This window comes from Maniola hyperantus, chromosome 28 (assembly GCF_902806685.2).
Source record: "Maniola hyperantus chromosome 28, iAphHyp1.2, whole genome shotgun sequence".
In the NCBI taxonomy this organism is placed as follows: Eukaryota; Metazoa; Arthropoda; class Insecta; order Lepidoptera; family Nymphalidae; genus Maniola; species Maniola hyperantus.
The window spans coordinates 3,419,639-3,442,286 of NC_048563.1; the positions used below are offsets into that span (position 1 = coordinate 3,419,639).

Here is a 22,648-nt window from a genome sequence, read left to right on the forward strand (position 1 = left end):
TTTTTGAATTGTATTTTGATTTGAGTATAAATAAAATAAATAAATAAAGTAATAGTACATTGTGATACGAGGGCGATAAGTTAGGTATTACAAACGAGCTGAACATCATCACGAGTTTGTGTTAACCTTAACGCCTGTGTGTCTAAATATATAAAAGGAAATGGTGACTGATTGACTGACTGACTGATCTATCAACGCACAGCTCAAACTACTGGACGGATCGGGCTGTTTGGCATGAAGATAGTTATTATGGCGTAGGCATCCGCTGAGAAAGGATAGGTATTTGAAAATTTAACCCCTAAGGGGGCGAAATAGGCCTTGGAAATTAGTGTAGTCCAGCATAAGCTAGTTTATTACAAGTAATAAATTATCTCTGGAGTCACAGAAGATCCGAATACTTAACAAATGGGGTACATATATTAAGAGTGGAGAGGAAGGAAGGAGGAGGAAAACTGATTAGTAGGTATTGACTCACCGGCTGCACAGGATCCTCGAGGGAGAAGCCCATGTCCACATCCTGCTTCCATAGCACCTCGATCAGGTCCATGTCCTGGAGACAAAAGAAATACCAATTTAATTCTCAACTATTTAAGCATTTAAACTACCTTGAGTGATTTCCATTATGAATAATATCTGTCCCGGCTGTACTCACGTGATTAGTCGACGTTAGCCCGACTAGTTTCGAACCCATCCGGGGTCCTTTTTCAAAGGAGTCTGTTCGCGCACGCGCCGCGGTTTTGACTGTCTGAACTGACTGAACAGTCAAAAGCGCGGCGCGTGCACGAACTGACTCCCTTGAAAAAGGACCCCGGATGGGTTCGAAACTAGTCGGGCTAACGTCGACTAATCACGTGAGTACAGCCGGGACAGATATTATTAATTCTCAACATTCAACAGATAGTGGCATCGATTCCGTTGTCTTTCTCTAAACTACCGTTGTCTTTCTAAATAGAGTATCTGTATTTTTTTTATTTATTATAGGTATACGCTTGACTACAATCACACCTGATGTTAAGTGATGATGTGGCCTAAGATGGGACGCGTTTACCTAGAAGATGCCTATTCACTCTTGTTTTAAAGATACCCGGGTTGTAATTGGTAGGAAACACATATCGCGGAAGAGTATTCTAAACCTTAGCCATACGTATGAGGAATGATGACGCAAAACGTTTCGGGCGTGTAGATGGGATGTCGACGACATAAGGATGGAAACCTTCCATCCTTACGTTTTGTATCCTTCTCTTCTTCTTGTTCTTGGTATCCTTTTCTTTTTAACAATGCTAAAAAGGGACAGAACATGAACTTTACATTTAAAGACTCTAAATTTTAGTGCACGCTACAAATTTAAACAGTAGGCTCACGACTGTGCGCTAAAATCACTGGTTTTACCATCTAAACCCTTAAAGGCTTATGGGATCACTTTGTTGTGTCTGTCTTTCTGTCCGTCTGTCCATCAAGAAACCTACAGGGTAGGTACTTCGCGTTGACCTAGAATCATGAAATTTGGCAGGTAGGTAGATCTTATAGCAGACATTCGGGGAAAAATCTGAAAAGCGTGAATTTGTGGTTACATCACACAAAAAATTTAATTGTGGTCATGAACTAATAATTAGTATTTTCAATTTTCGAAGTAAGATAACTATATCAAGTGTGGTATCATATGAAAGGGCTTCACTTGTGCATTCTAAAACAGGTTTTTATTTATTTTTATGCATCATAGTTTTTGAATTATTGTTCAAAATGGCGATAAAATAAGATGGAACCCTCAGTGCGCGAGTCTGACACGCACTTGGCCAGTTTTTTTAGTACCTATACAGTGTAGGACTGTATGTATAAGGAAAGGGTATATTTAAGTACCAGTTTTAAATCATCGCTCTTGTATAGTATAGAAAGATAGAAGCAGCCATTTTTAATTGGTAATATGAAATTAATAACCCCATACTATTATGTAGGTATAATTTCTTTACACTCAATCAATTTTCAATCATATTCCATAAGAGATAAAGTTTAAAATTTATGTTTACTTCACTAAAGTGAAAAAAATCTAATTTAAATAAAAAGTTGCTACACTGTATCTCACTGTTAAGTCAAGCTTTTATGACTTTTAATCCTTTATAATAGAGCTTAAAATCATATGAAGCAACAATTCATACAAGAATTCAAAAATCTTATGGGATGGCATATGAAATACAAAAGATTCTAAATGCGTATTTTAAATCATCCGAATTTGAGGCTTAATTTACATAGTTTTAAAGTGTATTTTCGGTTGTAATTTTGCCTTTGTGATATCACAGTAGGGGGATACTCCTCAAGTTGGTATCACAGCGGGATGCGTTATTAATTTCTTTCAACAATCAAAGTTCAAACAAGTTTTTAAAAGGTATCCATGTACTTATTCTATATAATAATGAATTGTTTTAATGTACATTAGCAAAATACCAACATCTACATTCTACTACATGCAAAAAACCTATCTCTCATAGGAAAAAATCCAAAAACCATGAATTTGTGGTAAAAATACAAAAAAAATGTGTTCTTGAACAAATAATTAGTATCTATTTTCAATTTTCAAAGTAAGATAACTATACCAAGTGGGTTATCATAATATTATGTAAGGGCTTTACCTGGACATTCTAACCAGATTATAATTTATCTTTATGCATAATAGTTTCGATTTATCGTGCAAAATGTCGAAAAAAATACGCGAGTACTGAACCCTCGGCGCGCGAGTCTGACTCGCACTTGGGTGGTTTTTTCATTGAAATTCAAAGTAAAAATATTACTGCTAGCGACATCTACCAATACATTTTAACACTGCAGAATTATCAACATGTGGCGACTGGCGCTCACTAAACGCCATCTTGCGAAAAATTATCACATTACTATGAGAGTAGGTATGAGAGCAAACTCCCGTCCGCTACTTGACGATAGATGGCGTGACCAGTTGGTTTATTTATCTGATTTAATTTTTATTAAGAATTTTGGATTGCTATTTACGAATAATTCTTATTATTTAATGTTAGTATAATTTACTTATTTTCAATCTGCATCAACTATTTTAAAGCGCTCAAAAGTTAAGCTGTCAAGTTAAGTTGGCAAATTATGCTTCTTCTCTATAGCAACAGATGGCGTTGTAAGGCGGACATAACCTAGAATCTAGAACATATGATCAGCAAGGAAAACCCGATTATCCAAGGTCAAGGCGCTCCAAGGTTGATGTTTCAAATACGAAAATACTAAAATAGTGGTTATGTACTACACCCCTGTAGAATCAGTCATGTAAACATAATCTGACATCTTCGTTATGCTATTTGCGACTCTACTACCTTTACGTACGATTGAGAATTAAATGGCGCACTGTTCTGTTCTTTTGTCAATGACACAAAATGAAAAACAATAAATTAATACAGTAGGCAAATTAAAGGAAAACCACAGTTTCCTCTTTTACCAGCGTATCTTTCCTCTTTCAGAGTACGCGACAGGTCGAGATAGCAATTTAGGAGGGAACGCCCCGCACAGGCCACAGCCCCCGCGCTAGTCCGGTGCGGGCGAGCGCGGGTGAAGTGCGGCTCGTCGCCCCCCCCCCCCCCTCACACCCCGACACCCGCACAGGCCACAGCCCCCGCGCTAGTCCGGTGCGGGCAAGCGCGGGTGATGTCCCCCCCCCCCCTCTCATACCCCGATTGTCATCTCAACCTGTCGCGGACTATAGTTACAATACAACCTGAAAACTGAATTGTCTTGTTTACGGCAGGCCACGCGCACAAATGTGGTAGATACACTGGTCACGTATTACAATTTATTACCTAACATACCTACATCTTATTTTTGCGTTATCTATTGCTTTTGTACAGTCCAAAATATTATTATAATAACATCATGCGTCGATATTGTTATTGTCGCACTTGTGCGGTAATAATATTACAGCACAGTTGACCGTAGTGCGGTATAATGGGTATAATAATAATTCACGCACTTGTGTTGTAATAATATGACCCGTGCCGGTACCTTTGATACTTTAGAATTACTAATTTTTATTCCTGTTCTATCGAATTAGGTTATTCCAAGTCTGTCACACTAATTTCATTTCATACTGATATTTTTTTAAACTCTATAATATAGACTACAGTATATTATGTACAGTACATTATTACTTAAACTAGCTGAAAATCCTTTCTAGTAGGCAAGTAGGTACGTTGCTATGTAAATAAATAAATAAAAGTTTATTCAGCTCACAAAACCTATGTCAGTCAGTTAGTTTATCCTATGTTTACGACCGAGCACGCGCGTGTACGGGAAAACGAAAGTGGCCTACACGTGGCAGCTAAATGCGTACCTATTTCAATCACATTACGTCTCTTACATTGTTGCATTATCTATTGATTTTGTAGAGTCCAACTCATAGTAGCTCCACACCTCTATATTATTATCTTCGCTGTAATACGGTATTTGACAACTAGTCAATTCAGTAACTTTTTATCAAACGTCAAAACGCGCGCTTAGTATGCGAGATTCTATGGAATACCGGTGTGTGACGTCACAATCATTTGACGTGCTTTTTTAGTTTAATCGATAATATAAAATGGTTAATACACTTAAAACCAACAAAGGACGTGGATTTTACGTATTTTGGAAGACCCTCTATTTAATAATCACTGAGAAATCATTTATTTTTTATGTAGTCAAATACCCAATTCATAACATGTAAGATATGTAAGATATCGATCTAATATTTTACCCCAACTTTTTTTACAACACTAGTTGACTATACCGCACATGTACCTACGTAAAAATATTAAATACGGCACAGTTGACCACCTATAAAGAACGTGCGGTAATATTATTATTATCGCACTTGTGTTGTAATAATATTACCGGTCCACGCTATTACCTATGCATCCAATATAGTTCGACATCATCATGATCAACCAATTGCCGGCCCACCACTGAGCACGGGTCTCCTCTCAAAATGAAAAGGATTTAGGTCATAGTCCGCCACTCTGGCCATGCGGATTGATATGACAGGGTAGGCACGTGTACGGGAAAACGAGAGTGGCACTACACGTGGCAGCTAAATGCGTACCTATTTCAATCACATTACGTCTCTTACATTGTTGCATTATCTATTGATTTTGTAGAGTCCAACTCATAGTAGTTCCACACCTCTATATTAATAAATTACTTCGCTATAATAATAAGTATTATTCATAACCATAAACCAATAAACCAACAAACAAACACACTTTCGCATTTATAATGTTAGCTTATTGAAGTTAGTCTAATGAATTAGACAATATTTGACTCATCCGATGTCACGCGATCTGTGGCGGGATGCCATCTTGAATCGATTTGTATAAATACCGGTGTTTGAAGGTTTTTAAGCCAGTCTCGTTCCGACTCGAGACTCGACGACTATTAAATACTTTTGTGTTTAGGTCGTTATTTTGATTAAGTGGTTACAATAGCAATTGTGCCCTAATCAAGTTAATATTGCAGTTAGGTTATAATAAAGATTAAATCTCTCGATTAGCCTCTACGCGTTGTGATCTATATCCACGTGCAAGCTTTATATGAGGGAACATTTTAATAACTTATAAAATTAGTTAAATTCGACCTGCTTTTCTGACTTACGCTTTTAATAATAAGGGTACTGATTCTCAAAGTTGTGTTTTTTTGTACTAAAAACTTTGCTATTCTAATGAAAGTTTGGTGCTACTGGAAATTTATATTGAGGTTTCAAATTCAAATTCAAATGATTTATTCACAATAGGTAATAAATTACGCTTTTTGATGGTCAGATGTTGGATTTGTAAGATATAAGTGGTGATAATTAGTACGCAAACTTAAAACTAACGCTACGAGCTTTACTTTTTTTCTTTTTTTTTTCTTTTATTACAAACATAAAGAATGTTTAACAAATCTAATTTAGACACAAGAAAAAAACCACGAAGGAAAACCACTCACCGCTCTACCTTTTTAGACGTTTTGACGTTTTAGTTTAGACCCAGACGGGCGATGAACCCTAGCATCCCTTTTGTCCCAAGTTCAACATCCTGGCGTTCGAGACGGGATACCCTACACACTTATACCTAGTACTTAATACCTGTCTAAATACCTGTTACGTAGCAATCATAGCTATTTTTTAGGGTTCCGTACCTCAAAAGGAAAAACGGAACCCTTATAGGATCACTTTGTTGTCTGTCTGTCTGTCTGTCTGTCAAGAAACCTACAGGGTACTTCCCGTTGCCCTAGAATCATGAAATTTGGCAGGTAGGTAGATCTTATAGCTGACATTTGGGGAAAAATCTGAAAACCGCGTATTTAGGGTTAGATCACACAAAAAAAAATTGTGGTCATGAACTAATATGTAGTATTTTCAAGTTTCGAAGTGAGTGACTATATCAAGTGGGGTATCATATGAAAGGTCTTCACCTGTACATTCTAAAACAGATTTTTATTTATTTTTATGCATCATAGTTTTTGAATTATCGTGCAAAATGTCGAAAAAATACGACTGTACTACCGAACCCTCATTGCGCGAGCCTGACTCGCACTTGGCCGGGTTTTTTTTAATCTGTGATAGCATAGTGGTTGGGACGTCCGCCTTTTACAAGTATTTTTGATTCGTCATTCGTCAGCTGCGTCTACCACTGGTTCGGAATGCCTTTCCTACCGATTAGAAGGCGGATGTCCCAACCACTATGCTATCACAGATTTTAAAAAAACCGGCCAAGTTTTTCCTTTTGAGGTACGGAACCCTAAAAATATTTTTATTTATTTATTTAATCGGAGGTAAGGGGTGTTCAATTTCAGCCTAATCCGTCCAGTAAGTCCGTCAATTTTTGGGTGGAAGAGTAGATAACAAACACCGTTAAACTTAACTCCGAAAAGTCGGAGTTGTGTGCCCGGGATCAAACCCCCGACCTCTCGAATCACCTAACGTCTTAACCACTGGGCTATCACGACTTTATATTATACATTGGGTGGTTAGGTAGGTATATGTGATACGCATTGAGTTATTGGAGTAGGTACAACACATGTCACTTTCAGTTTCAATACACACACGCGTGCACTGCCAAGTGCATTTGCATGTGATAGCAAAACTGCGCGGGCTACATTCCAATACTGCTATCTTATCTAGGTAGGCATACTATGCGTTTCAACTAAGTCTTAAGAGCACGGCAACAATATTTTGATCAATGATCAGTCAAATTTAACAAAAACTTTAAAATAACATTTTAATAAGTAACATTTTTGCTGATGGAACAAGTTTGACGGATAAAATTATTACGGAATTATATCTATATATATAAAAGGAAGAAATGACTGACTGACTGACTGATCTATCAACGCACAGCTCAAACTACTGGACGGATCGCGCTGAAATTCGGCATGCAGATAGCTATTATAACGTAGGCGTCCGCTAAGAAAGGATTTTTTTTAAATACAACCCCTAAAGGAGTAAAATAGGGGTTTGAAGTTTGTATGAAACTCAATGAATAAGTGTATATAAAGAAGTTTTGTAGTTAATATTTTTGCAATTAGCAATATGACATATTTTATTAAGCTCATAATATGTTAAAATCTCACAGTTAAAGATCAACCCTAAGGGTGTAAAATAGGGGTTTTAAATTTGTGTAGTCCACGCGGACGAAGTCGCGGGCATAAGCTAGTTATGTATAAGATATTGGAGGATGGCCTTCTAATGTGAAACGCATAGCACATTTTCAGGATTCCGTACCCGAAGGGTACCAACGGGACCCTGTTACCACTAATTACTGACAACTACCTACTTAGGACTAATAGCTTGACCCACCCATCTGCCACATCCATACTAATATTATAAATGCGAAGTGTCTGTCTGTCTGTCTGTCTGCTAGATTTTCACGGCCCATCCGTTTAACCGATTTTGATAAAATTCGGTATAGAGATAGCTTGCATCCCGGGGAAGGACATAGGGTACTTTTAATCCCGGAAAATTGAAGAGATCCCACGGGATTTTTAAAAACCTAAATCCACGCTGACGAAGTCGCGGGCATCGTCTAGTTCTCTAATATTTATGTTTATGACCTTATCAATTTTCATTCTATAGAATGCAAATCACGTTTTTAGTTCTTCTGTTACCGGTTACTATTTATTTATCGGGTTTTTTATTTTTTTTAAATACGTAATTTTATTCAATCAGCTGATTCGAATCAATATTTTCCAACCTATAATACTACATATTGTATCGAAAAGTATTTAGATAAGTACCTACCTATAATAATAATACTATTTATTTTTGTCGATCTTGTCATCAGCCATGTTTATAATCCGTGTCGACATTTTATCACAGTTCTTTCACCTTGCACGTAGTTTTCGTAGCGTAGGTAGGTAATAGCTAGGTATTGTCCGAAAACAACGCGAACGGTATAAAAAACTTTATTCTTTATATTCTGTACTGACTTATGACTATTATATTAACTCACACTCACTCACACCCACACACATACATACACCCTGTTGTTATCTTTTTATCTGATAATTATACTATAATATTTTCTAAGTCTATTCTGTTTACATATTAGAGTATATATATTTTTCCATAATTTTAATTTTTGTGGTTTTATGTAAAATCTACATTTAAATTGTAAAAATAATTTTGTATGCTTATAAAAGGAGTAGGTATCTTAAAACGGCTCCAGTGTGTGATACTGTAAGTTGCAGGTCATGACCCGGTTCGTATTACCTACTAAGTATAGCGTGACCTCCTTTTATCCACTATATTAGGCACAGACTTGGATTATCTAGATGCCGCAAGCCATCCGTCCAGTAGAAATAGAAATACTATTGAATCATATATGAGTATATAATATATATACCTCAATGAGTATATATACCTAGGACACACAATCCAGTTGGGTAGGTCCAATTTTGGGAAAGAGGTCAACCGCCAAATCCAACTCGGTTGGGCAGCGTTCAGGATGTCTTCTTGTCCGAAATTCCTCAGTGCTTGAAGACCAAAGTCTTCAAACAATGCGTGTTGCCAGTGATGACATATGGATCCGAGACATGGTCGCTAACTATGGGCCTCGTAAGAAAGCTCAGAGTCACTCAGCGGGCGATGGAGAGAGCTATGTGCGGAGTTTCTCTACCTGATCAAATCAGAAATGAGGAGATCCGTAGGAGAACTAGAGTAACCGACATAGCTCAACGGGTTAAGAAGCTGAAGTGGCAATGGGCAGGGCACATAGTTCGTACAACCGATAGACGTTGGGGTCCCAAGGTGCTTGGTTGAATGGCGACCTCGCACCGGAAGACGCAGCGTTGGAAGACCCTCCACTAGGTGGACGGACGACATCAGACGAGTCGCAGGGAGCCGCTGGATCCAGGCGTGTGCAAGTCCCTTCAAGAGACCTATGTCCAGCAGTGGACGTCTATTGGTTGACGATGATGATGATGATGATTGAATTATCTGTTACCGGCTTTACTCACGGATTTAGTCGACGTTAGCCCGACTAGTTTCGAACCCATCCGGGGTCCTTTTTCAAGGGAGTCAGTTCGACGCGTTGCGGTTGTGACTCTCACGAAATCACTCACGATAGTTAAAACGCTAAAATACTATTGAATCGTCACCACTGGTTCGGAATTCTTTCCTAACGAGAAAAACCAAAAAGAAAATTTGGCGGTTGCTCTTTTTAAAGATTCGAGTTACAATATATTGCCATGAATACAAATAGTACCTGCTGTCTTTCTGTCAAGAAACCTAGAGGGTACTTCCCGAATAAAAACTTATAATATATACACAAGTACAAGAATTAGGATGGACCTTAAAACTAATTATTTAAGTACTAAGTTACTAACCTCTTGCGTCAATTCGTCGCCGCTATGGTGGCCTTCATCAGGCTCCAACTTGACATCTGGCATCTCTTTCAGCGAAGAACTATCCATCTCACTCACACCACTAGAACTCGCGGACGTGAAACTAGTGCTGGCCCTTTCCCTCTTCACGTCCAACACCAATTCCTCTTCAAACATTGGCGCCAACTCATACACTTCTGAATCCAAAGGTGTATTTTCAAGAAGGTATTGCTCCAAATTGTCCTGTTGTTGTTTGACATCCAAGTATTCAAGATCTTGCTTGAGTTCCTTAACATCATCAAAGAGCTCTCCATAGTCCTGGAGATCAGCCAAATTCTGGTGGAATACGGAATTCGATTCCTCATAATCCAGTTTTTCTGCTTTAGTTGTGAAATACGGGATAAAATCATCAATGGCATTGTCACTGTACAGATCATCTGCTTCCCTCTCGTCTCTTTCCTTCTTGATCTTAACCATCAGATCTGCGTCTGAATCCGGTTCCTTCTTGATCTGCATCTCGTTGGGCACTAGAAGTTCGTTGACATCGAAAGATCTGCTCGCTAATTCAGCGAAAATATCCGCTACTGTGTGGTTTTCGAAAAAATTGGCGGATAACGTCACGACTGCATCTGGAGGAGATTGGGTTTCAGTCTGAGATGATTCCTCCTCAACCTTCACCTCCTGAGCAACATTATCGTCAGAGGACACATTGTCCTCGGAGGGCTCATCGAGAACCTCCTCCTGGGCGAGCCCAGGCGCGACTGTGTCCGTCGCTACATTATTAACTAAATATGTATGAACTGAACCCTGATTATACCATATCCGGTCATTGTTTTCCAAGCGATTGTACCGCCCGAGGGAATTTAGCTCCTCGAACAGTTGTCTTTCGTAGTTTACCAATATGTGGTCCAAAGATTTCGGGTGGACGAACCTCGGGCGTATCAACGTCCTCGCTTCGTGTTCCAAGGACCAGTCCGAGCCGTTGGAGATGTGGAGACCGGCTAGCTGCTGGGTCTCGAGCTCGAGATACTCTTCGGGACTCGCTCTTAAGAGGCTAAGGACTAAAGCTAAACGGAGGAGTTCATCTCCATACAGTTTCTTTAAGGCGATCATGTTTATTGGTTTCTTTTACACTTATTTGTATTCAGTCTTTGTTTAGGTTGAGCACTAAAATAATGAGATCATTACCGAATAGGTTTTAGATTTTTTGTAAATTTTAACACTGGCTAAGAATCAAGTCCTTTTGTCCGGATGGCAATCGAAGACGATCTTCCGTTTGCGCTTGTCTGGAGACATCCTGACGATCTGTCACAAGTCCCGCGTAAAGTTTTCTCGATTGTCTAGGCACATTTTGTATGAACACATTGTCACTGAGTCACTAGGATAAATTGTGAGTTCTTTTTGGCTTCACGCCAATTGGTCCACACTAGTTGGAGATACCTAAATGGGCAAGAGCGTGACCTTGAAAACGGCAGTCTCAAACAAAGAAAATAAACAAAATTTGTAATGCGAAAGTGTGTCCATCTGTTTGTGATCATTTCTCAGCTAAACCAACACATTTATCTTGAAGTTTGGCAATAGCCTGACCAGCAATATAAAAACTTGCACTGTTTTTATATTCCTGGTATATTGTTTTTGGTCAATAAGTATGGTCTTGTATAAATTAGTTCCACGGGTTTTCCGCAATATGGAGAGGTGTTTTATTTTTATGGTCAGGCTTTACTTGACTTAGAGAGCGCACACTGCGGTGCGGCGAGTTGCGGTGCGTTTAGAAATTTACCATGGTGCGCGCTAGCTCTTACGGTTGATATCAATCCTATCCGTAATCTGTCGATAAGTTATAAACTGTATGGTCTTTTTGACAAATAATAACGTTGCTAAGTAACTTTACGACACATAATAGAGAGCTTGATTATTAGATATGTATTAATTTCGGCTGGTAATGAAGATTGAAGACATATATAGGCTATGTTTTGCTACAGAACAAATATTTAGCTCTGCTAGAAGGAAAACTGATTAAAAAAAAACGCGGATAGCAACTAGTTTTCGAGAATAACACCTGAAACGTATCGATAGACGTCTTTATTATAAAAAATACGTCAACACGTATGTACTTATGCGGACTTAATGTATGCACATTTTAAATCTGTATTAGCACACGCTACGTACGATATTTTTGTATCAATGAATCCGATTAACTTTTGACTTCAACGAATTCAATACGAATAACTTAACCAAAAAGAAGCCTAATTCTTACCTGGTCTTATTTTACGTGGATTAAAAAACAAAGTGTAAGGTGATTATTAATTTAGAACTTGAACAGTGGCTTTTAATAAATCGTTAATCATTAAAAAAGTAGTAGAGTATACAACACGGGCATAAAACGAGCCATTTTATGACCGAGTTATACACTCTGCTTTTCATTTCGATTGCGAGGAAATGAAACACTGATACGCAACCGCGAGTTGTGAGTGAGCTCACGCTCATACTTCGCCTCTTCTAACTATAAATATATCACCCACTGCGCAGGTATAAGGTCAAAAACCTTTTAACGAGACTCCAAATATATGTAGATCGGTATATCCCTCACTGCGCAAGTTTGACGTGACACCAACTGTTGCTTACAGGATGAAAGTACCAGGATCGCATACGAGCATAGGAGACTAAGCTCAGGCATGTTCCATACAACACTTTTATGCCCAAGAGCATAAAAAGCAGTTTTAATCCGCTTAAATTGGGCATAAAGAAGAATTTTACGAACATGAGAAGTGAAAACTCATTTTTTCTGAGCGCCATAATCTTTTGCCGCTCAAGGAACATGTAATAATCTGTTACATTTTGTTTGTGAAAGTTTGTAAACCTAGAAAATCTTTTTCAGCTAATATTTACGCGCTGATTTTGCCAGCTGATAATATCAGCAAACAACAAAGTCTTTGTTTATTTTTCGAAATTCAGTGAAATAAGTAGGTACGTATTACAAATATTTCGAACCTTAAAAACGTTTTAAACCAATTTCGCGTTGTTTTCGACAGCTGATGCACTAAGTAAGTAAGTCTTTGTTCAAATAATTTTCACAACTGAAACACTAGAACTATTAAAATAAATTAGAGAGAAACAAACTGAACAACAACCTCAATATCTGTATTTATAACCTTACTAGCTGATGCCCACGACTTCGTCCGCGTGGAATTAGGTTTTTTAAAAATCCCGTGGGAACTTTCATTTTCCGGGACAAAAGGTGGCCTATGTCACTCTCCAGTTCTTTATCTATACCCATGCAAAAAATCACGTCAATCCGTTGCACCGTTGCGACGTGATTGAAGGACGAACCAACAAACAAACACACTTTCGCATTTATAATAAGGGTATTGATTTGTGCTTTAACAAATTACTTCAATAGATTTTGATTTGATTTACAACTATGTAGGTGTTTATAAAAAAACCGAGTAGGTACTAGATTTCAAGATATTCATCAGCTGATGCACCAATATCGTGTAAGTAAGTCTTTGTTCAAATAATTTTCACAACTGAAACACTAGAAACAAATAAAAATTAAATATCGAGAAGAAAACTGAAGAACAACCTCTATATATTATCTATGTTTATATCACCTTATTTGTCTACCTATTCCAACAAAATAAACCCAAATAGATTTTAACTTAAAAAACCTGAGTACTAGATTTCAAAACTTCTGGACGTAAAAACGGTAGAAAAAATCGGGCTTATTTAAGTCAGCTGATGCAAATGTCTTTGTTTATATTTAGAGATGCGGCGCACGGCCGCACACCACGACGTTCGGTGAGCAACTGCGACTAACGACTAAAATATCACATAAAGACGCCATTGCACTGTGCAATGACCAGAATATGATGACCTCTCGTTACTCATACGATGTTTTGCTTCTAATGCTGTCTGAGAACAGGCGTGCAGGGTCAATGGATCTATCTATTCTGGGCGATTAGGTCATATCAAGTGTATCTAGGGTTGACAACTTCATTTTTTTGGAGTTTAGTTGCTTCACAAAATTTCTAAGTACTCGTATGTAAAAAGCTGACTGATGAGAATGAATGATCTATTTAAACGTAGATAACGGGTACATACTACGATTAATTTGGCGTTTTTATTTATCTGAATGATCTATCAACGTACGTGGTAAATTAAAACTACCCGACGATTCGAAAGCGCTTGTAAAAAGTCCTCTTGAATAAAAACATATTCTATTCTATTCTATTCTACAGGTCAAACTACTGAACGGATAGGGCCAAAAATATGGCAATTAGTTAGCTATTATGACGTAGACATCCGCTAAGAAAGGATTTTTGAAAATTCAACCCCTAGGGGATAAAATAGGGGTTTAAAATTTGTGAAGTCCACGAGGACGAGGTCGCGGAAATATGGTAGTAGTATACACATATTTATAAAAAGTTCTCAAATATAAAGAACTAGATGATACCCGCGACTTCGTCTGCGTGGATTTAGGTTTTTAAAAATCCCATGGGAACTCTTTGATTTTCCGGGATAAAAAGTAGCCTATGTCCTTCCCCGGGATATAAGCTCTGTACCAAATTTCATCAAAATCGGTTGAACGGTTGGGCCGTGAGGGCGTGGGTTCGCATTCCACCGCTGTCACCATGTAATGAAACGACCAGCTGCTCGATAGTGACTGATTTATTTTTATTCTACCTGCATGCAATACAATATTTTATGTATTTACATAATACGCATGGAACAGACAGACAGACACACTTTCGCATTTATAATATTAGTATGGATATCTAACAATGATTTGACAACCCTATCATTATTGCACTTTATGTAAATCACGTGATACCTTATCTAGGTAGGCAAGTGATATCAACAAGCTAGGTAGAAACGAGGTTCTAAACAGCTGTACCGTATGGCGTATACACATCATCATCATCATCACTACTTCTTTTTTAGGGTTCCGTACCTCAAAAGGAAAAACGGAACCCTTATAGGATCACTTTGCTGTCTCTCTGTCAAGAAACCTACAGGGTACTTCCCGTTGCCTTAGAATCATGAAATTTGGCAGGTAGGTCTGGCAAAATCTGAAAACCGTGAATTTAGGGTTACATCACACACAAAAAATTGAATTGTGGTCATGAAACTAATAATAATTAGTATGTTCAATATTCAAAGTAAGATAACTATATATCAAGTGGGGTATAATTTGAAAGGGCTTTACCTTTGTATTCTAAAACAGATTTTTATTTATTTTTATGCATCATAGTTTTTGAATTGTCGTGCAAAATGACGAAAAAAATACGACTGTAGTACGGAACCCTCTGTGCGCGAGCCAGACATGCACTTGGCCGGTTTTTTTGTATTAATATAAGTAACCCTAAGTTAGCGCATGGTAGTTTAATGTTATTCTTTTTCACCTGTAATTGCCAACCGTAGTGTTTTTAAATGTTTTATGGTATTTCATGTATGGAAGTTGTTGGTGACAATAAAAATTAAAAAAAAAAACATTATCAACCGATAGACGTCCACAGCTGGACACACTTTGTTTGGGTGGACAAATGGAATATAAGCACTCTATGCAAGCTGAATTGCACTTTATTGCATCGTGACAAGAGTCGCTATTTATTTAAATGTATTTGCAGAGTGAGCCTTCTGTTCGTGTAAGGAACTTATTATTCTGTGATAGAAGTGTTTTTTTTCCTTTTTAGGGTTCCGTATCCAAAGTCCGCAATTCCGTAAGTCCGGGATTTTATTACAAACCTTCCACCTCCGTAATTTTCTCGTAAATTTAATAGTAAGTCGTCATATTATTGTGTTTACTTTACAAAGTACGATGTAATTTGTATGACGCGTCGTATAGACACGTGTGGCGTTAAGACAATATTTACTACGATAATAATGTTGATTGATTTTATTACTACCGAAACTTCGTAGTAGATAGATACAACACTTCATGGCAATAACAATTATTACTTCCTACTTCCATCCATCATCATGATCAACCCATCACCGGCTCACTACAGAGCACGGCAGGGTGATTACGTATCTCGCGACAGGCTTGCGACAGGCGTAAATCTCGCGATCAAACGTCCGGCTAGAGAGAGACAGCAATAGCCACAAAGCAAAATAAGCAGAGAAGAAAGACAGCAAATGAACTGCCGGATTGCTACTGCTGTCGCGTTTAGGGTTGCCAGGCGTCCGGATAAAGCCGGACATAGGTAGGCTTTTTGATTGCGTGTCCGGCCAAAATAAACGGTGTCCGGCTTGTCCGGCCTTTGTTAGGCTTTTACATTTCGCAAACGAGCGTGGCCGAGCGCAGGCGAGTCGACTGTCGGTCGCTCCCGCACGCGGTAGTGCCGCCTGACAACAAGATTGATGACAATAATAAAAAAGCTTGATTTTACATACAATTTTTTTGTCGTACCTATTAATACTAAGACACAAAATCCTCAATAATGTAGGGTGTCCGGCCTTTCTACCCAAATGTCCGGCCAAACAGGCTGGTCTGTCCGCCTATTAGGTTTGGCGACCTGGCAACCCTAGTCGCGTTGCTGTCGCTACTACAACGTTTTACGTAATCACCCCGCGGGTCTCCTCTCACGTTTTGGCCATAGTCTACCACGCTGGCCATGTGCGGATTGATAGACTTCACACACCTTTGAGAACATTATGGAGAACTCTCAGGCATGCCGGTTTCCTCACGATGTTTTCCTTCACCGTTAAAGCAAGTGATATTTAATTAATTAAAACGCATTAACACTGAAAAGTTACAGGTGCGTGTCTGGCATTGAACCTCGATCTCCGATTAGAAGGCGGACGTCCTAACCACTAGGCTATCACAGCTTATACGTCCATCCATACTGATATTATAAATGCGAAAGTGTGTCCGTCTGTCTGCAAGCTTTTCACGGTCCAACAGTATTTTTTTTAGTTTAACCGATTTTGATGAAATTTGGCACAAAATTAGCTTATATCCCAGAGACGGACATAGGCTACATTTTATCCCGGAAAAAGAGTTCCCACGGGATAGTACCTACCATCTAGTTTCTACGAACATAGGAAAATCTGCAGTAAAATACGTCTATGTGTAATAAACTACCTGTCCTTGAAAAACCTTATATGTATATACCTAAAAACAACTCAATAAAATAAAACAACTTATAAAAACCGGGAAAAAGTAATAATTTTAATTTCACCAAGCATCCATCTTGGATGGCCGCCATGGCGGGAATGGCCTCGGCCCTCGTGTCATCCCAAAGGCGAATTCAAAAACAGAACGCACTAAAGTTCATTGCATTTTATGCTCATTTTTTTATTACGTTCAAAAATACCTGTATAACAGATCTATTTGTCGCCTTTCTTTGTCGTCTTTGTTTTAGTGACAAGGTATCAGTATTTTTTTTACAAACATTTGGCAATGATTAACCGGATCTACCTATACTTTTATGGTTCCCTAGCCGTACCCAAGGGTTGCCGACGCAACGGGACCCTATAACTAAGCCTCCGCTATCCGTCCTTTCTGTCTGTCTGTGTCAGCGACTATATCTGATGAACCGTAATGGGTAGAGTTGACATTTTTCGCGTGTATTTTTCTTGCCGCTATACAACAAATAATAAAAAATTCAAAATGACCGCTATGCGTATGCATATTAAAAAGTATTAAATATAGTACGATGGTACGGAACCGTTAGAGTGCGAGTCCGAAACGCACTTGACCGGTTTTTAAATGACAAGCAGTCGCTTTTACAATGCTTTGAGAAACCACTCGCCATATTTGCTCTATGTGTCAACTGTCATGTCAAAAGTACGGTTTAGGTTTACCGTACTAAATCGTACAGTGCGACAAGACTATCTTGGCGCGTGGCGAAAATCGGAACTAACGTTGCCGTCAAGTGTCCCCTTTTATCCCCTGTCAATGTCATTCAAGTGCCAAGGGAGCCTTGTCGCACTATACTTTTAACATGACAGTTGACACATAGAGCAAATATGGCGAGATGCCATTAGGCAAAGAACTTCGACTCAAGCGCACATCAAGTAGCTAGGATATAACTTGTAGGTTATTGTTATCATCATTAGCATCTGATAAAATCTAACCTTAAAACCGGTTGCGGAGGTCGAGACTCGAGATGTTAATCACAAACATAGCTCTTTGTAAAATCTAGTAGCCTCCCACTGTCAATGTGGTTTTAGAATGTGATATGATTATGATTTAAAGTTTTAGGGTCCGACTTGAAACTGCATCATCTTTTTTTTTAAATAAAAATAACGAGCATATGAGCAGGCGGATCTCCTGATGTTAAGTGATTACCTCCCATGAACATTCGCAACACCAGAGGAACCGCCAATGCGTTGCCGGCCTTTCAGGAATTTGTTGATCCGCCCCTTGATTCACGGATTCTATCTAGCCTTTTTGACTCTCAATGATAATCGTGGTAAAGACCCATAGACGAACTTTTTAGGGTTACGTACCTCAAAAGGAAAAACGGAACCCTTAAAGGATCACTTTGTTGTCTGTCTGTCTGTCAAGAAACCTACAGGGTACTTCCCGTTGACCTAGAATCATGAAATTTGGCTGGTAGGTAGATCTTATAGCTGACATTTGGGGAAAAATCTGAAAACCGTGAATTTAGGGTTAGATCACACAAAAAAAATTAAATTGTGGTCATGAACTAATATTTAGTATTTTCAACTTTCGAAGTGAGTGACTATATCAAGTGGGGTATCATTGTGAAAGGTCTTCACCTGTACATTCTAAAACAATTTTTTATTTATTTTTATGCATCATAGTTTTTGAATTATCGTGCAAAATGTCGAAAAAATACGACTGTAGTACGGAACCCTCATTGCGCGAACCTGACTCGCACTTGGCCGGTTTTTTTTAAAGTTTATTTACGGATTTGGATGTAATTCCTTTAGGCAGAGTGAACCACTTTAGGGCCTACGAAGAAATAAAATTTACCCAGATAAAAATAATTAAAACGTCAATGCATAGCAATTTATATTTACACCAGCACGTGAAAGATTAAATTTTTTGCATCGTTTTCGCGCCAAACGAATTCGCCATATTGTTTCAAGACGGTAGAAAGTGAGCAATAAGAGAAAGTGTATCATAACTATTGTAGCCGCGAAAGCGTATTATGTTATACCGTTTTTTTAATTAATAATTTTGTACAATTATCATTTATTTAAAGTACTTTAAATTTTAAACAAACATTTTTTTTTAATTTTTTTTTTGTGAAAATAAACTATAAATTAAATTATAAAAAAGTCAAATGAGAACCTAAGTTTGTATGGATCGAGTGACGTAGAGTCCCCTATTAAGGTGGTTTGATACGTCCGGCCGCGAAAATTCAAATTTTAGTTAGTTTTTCGAAAATAGTAAGACTAATCATACATCGAAAGCTTATGGTAATGAGTTTTGCGGGCACTTATGCGTCTACATGTTTTTCCATAAAAACTTGGTCAAAAATACTCGTAATTACTTCTTATTTGTTCCTGAAAGATAATTTTCTGAATTTCCCAGATTTGCACAAATATGAAGCAAATGAGTATTTTTGTTTGACCAAAGTTTTTATGGAAAAACATGTAGATGCATAAATGTTATGCACGCAAAAGTCATTACCATAAGCCTTCGATGTATGATTAGTCTACTATTTCCGAAAAATTAACTAAAATTTAAATTTTCGCGGCCGGATGTAACAAACGCCTCAGAGCCTCAATAGCTCAATCGGTAAAGGAGTGGACTGAAAACCGAAAGGTCGACGGTTCAAAACCCGCCCGTTGCACTATTGTGGTACTTACTCCTAGCACAAGCCTGACGCTTAGTTGGAGAGGAAAGGGGAATATTAGTCATTTAATATGGGTAATATTCTTTTCTAAAAAAAAAAAAAAACCACCTTAAGGATTTTCTATAGGCTAGTAGGTAATTGTTACTATTTATAGCAAAGTATTCGCGATAAACTTATTCACCTTGTCACACAAGCCAAACAGCGCTCAAGCAGTTAAGGCCATCATGTATATTGTATGTTGCCTTCCTTTTCCCTTATATGTGATTAGATGAGGACAGCTGGTGACTAACACATAGGCTTACCTAGTGCACATAGATCGGTACTTATTCGTATGTATATATATAATACATGATCGCGCTCGCGTGCACCTGGTTACTTGCAGGGGGGAGGGGGGAGGGGGGGGGGGAAGGGGTTCGTTCCCCGATTGTCATCTCACCCTGTCACGTACAACAGATGGAAATATGTCGGCTACATAGGGGAAAGGGGTGGAAAGTGGAAAATCGCTCGGCTTCTTGCACACAATATCATCAACCTATCGCAGACTCACTACTGAGCACGGGATCTCATCTCAGAATGAAAAGCCATAGTCCACCACGCTGGCCTAGTGCGGAATGGAACACTGCACACCTTCAAAAGCATGCAGATTTCCTCACGATGTTTTCCTTCCCCGTAAAGCAACTTTTTAAAATGCTCATAACTCTAAAAAGTTTAAGGTGCGTGCCCGGATCGAACCCATGACCTGTGTATATACGGCCCGAATGGAGCCGAACGTCTTAACCACAAGGCTATCACGGCAAAGTAGGACTTTCGTTCTTTTGGTCGTGTTTGGTCGAGTTGTATGCGAAAGGATCTAGGAACCCATCACATATTAACATCCCAAGATATTTAATACTAGCAGTTGCCCGCGACTTCGTCCGCGTAAAATTTCTGGTTTCTCATGAGATAAGAAATTTTCCCGCTGCAAAAGGCCTCACTTACCTACTCACTCAGTCTCACCTTATAACCTTCGACCCCCCCTTTCACCACCTTAGGGGCTGAATTTAGTTAGATCCTTTCTTACCTAATACCTACCCCCTAGAAAGAACCTACGTTTCAAATTCCAAGTCAAAATAACAATATTTAGAATAAGATTTTTATTATTTAAAAACCTATTAACCTAAATGTCGATTTTCACGTCTCTAACTTTAAAAAAATAGGACTTTCATATACCTAACCTCCCCCCCCCCATTTCTTAGCTGATACCTACGTCCTAGAAGGAACCTACCTTCCAAATTTCAAGTTTGTAGGCTTTATTGTTCCTGAGATTTCGTGATTAGTCAGTGAGTGAGTGGTATTTCGCTTTTATATATTTAGATTGTGATTAATGGACACGATACGACCCTCAAATTTTTTTTTACAAAAAATAAAAACCGACTTCGATACACAAACACTAAAAATTGAAAAATAATTTAATTTATTACCGAATATATTATTTATACAAGAGTTGATAATATAGTTCCATAATAATATTTTTTGGTGCCGGTGCCAATTAGCTTCAGCTGCGCGAATCGTCTAGACTTCGAATTTTTATTAGACTCCACAAAGGCACCTCATTGGCACCGACCCCAAAAAATATTATTATGGAACTATATCAACTCTTGTATACATAATATATTCGGTAATAAATTAAATTATTTTGCAATTTTTAGTGTTTGTGTATCAAAGTCGGTTTTTATTTTTTTTGTAAAAAAAAATTATTTCACAATTTTTAGTGGCCCCATGGTATTAAAATATGCTATGCCTGGTTAAAAATCTACTGTTTACTAAGCTATTACACTGATCGCGAGCAATTTACTCTTATCCGTTGAGGAGTTCCATTATCTATCTTTGAAGATGTTCATCAGATCTTCACCAAATTTAAATGGGACCAACTTTGAAGTATACCCTTTCAAACAAAAAAAGAATTTTCAAAATCGGTCCAGGCGTCTTCGAGTAATCGGGGAACATACATAAAAAAAAAAAAAAAAGATTCCGACGAATTGAGAACCTCCTCCTTTTTTTGAAGTCGGTTAAAAATGAGGAGTACGACGACGGAAAGATGCACGAACAACCATACGGCGTTGTAAACACCATATGGTTAAATAGGTCCATGTATGGCGTGACAGGTTTCAGATTATACTTGGGTACCTTACGAGTACCATATAGATTCAATATGGTTCGAATCGCCAACTATCTATAAGAGAGACTATAAATTTGAGGTTTGAACAGATTGTAACATATACAGGGTGTAACCAGAACGCTGGCAAATACGAAGACAGGTGATAGTACCTACTGATGATTACTGATATATGATACCATAAAATAACCGCGAAAAATAAAATCAAATTTGTTAAAGTTTACGATATATATCTACACTAATATTATAAAGAGGAAAACTTTGTTTGTTTGTTTGTTTGTTTGTTTGTTTGTACTGAATAGGCTCAAAAACTACTGGACCGATTTTAAAAATTCTTTCACCATTCGAAAGCTACATTATCCACGAGTAACATAGGCTATATTTTATTTTGGAAAAAAATAGGGTTCCGTAAGATATTTGGGTTTTTCGGACACAAGGTGTAAAAAATCAACCAGAAAAGTTACTTATTTTGCGTACGCTGCCTAAACTATAAAAGATAGAACCATAAAATGTTCTAATTAATTGTAGATCTTATAAATATCTACAAAAAAGTCCGCGACACACTATACCCATCTATGTCGAGTGAGGCACAGCAACCATTTTTTTATTTAAAAATCTTGAATTTTTTTTGGACTACATTTAAACGCGTTTATTTTACTCATGCTATTAATCCTTATCAAAATAAATGATTTCATCACTAAGAACAGTTTATGGAGATAATATTTGGTCTTTGAATGATTAAAATTGGACGTTTGGTTTTGAAGTTATGGCGAAATTAAAATATTACGATTTCTGCTGCACGGCCCGTTGTCTACACTAATATTATAAAGAGGAAAACTTTGTTTGTTTGTTTGTTTGTTTGTTTGTTTGTTTGTTTGTT

The 22,648-nt window shown here is 37.9% G+C and overlaps 1 protein-coding gene across 7 annotated transcripts in view; it reads right to left on the bottom strand.

Moving 5' to 3' along the window:
* LOC117994871 (segmentation protein cap'n'collar-like) overlaps positions 1-22,648 on the bottom strand; it is a 155,891-nt gene that overhangs the window by 104,917 nt on the left and 28,326 nt on the right. For 3 of the 7 annotated variants that reach the window (XR_011238395.1, XM_069508482.1, XM_069508480.1), the window contains exons 2-3: positions 9,844-11,280; positions 476-550 (exon numbers count right to left, since the gene is read on the bottom strand). Coding sequence is in view for 6 of the 7 variants with exons in the window: in XM_069508482.1 (XP_069364583.1) it covers positions 476-550; positions 9,844-10,953 (1,185 nt within the window). In the remaining variant the exon portion in view is untranslated. Of the gene's footprint in view, positions 1-475; positions 551-9,843; positions 11,317-13,451; positions 13,634-22,648 lie in introns of those variants that run through there. The other 4 variants (XM_069508483.1, XM_069508481.1, XM_034982848.2 and 1 more) reach the window with 4 other exon arrangements.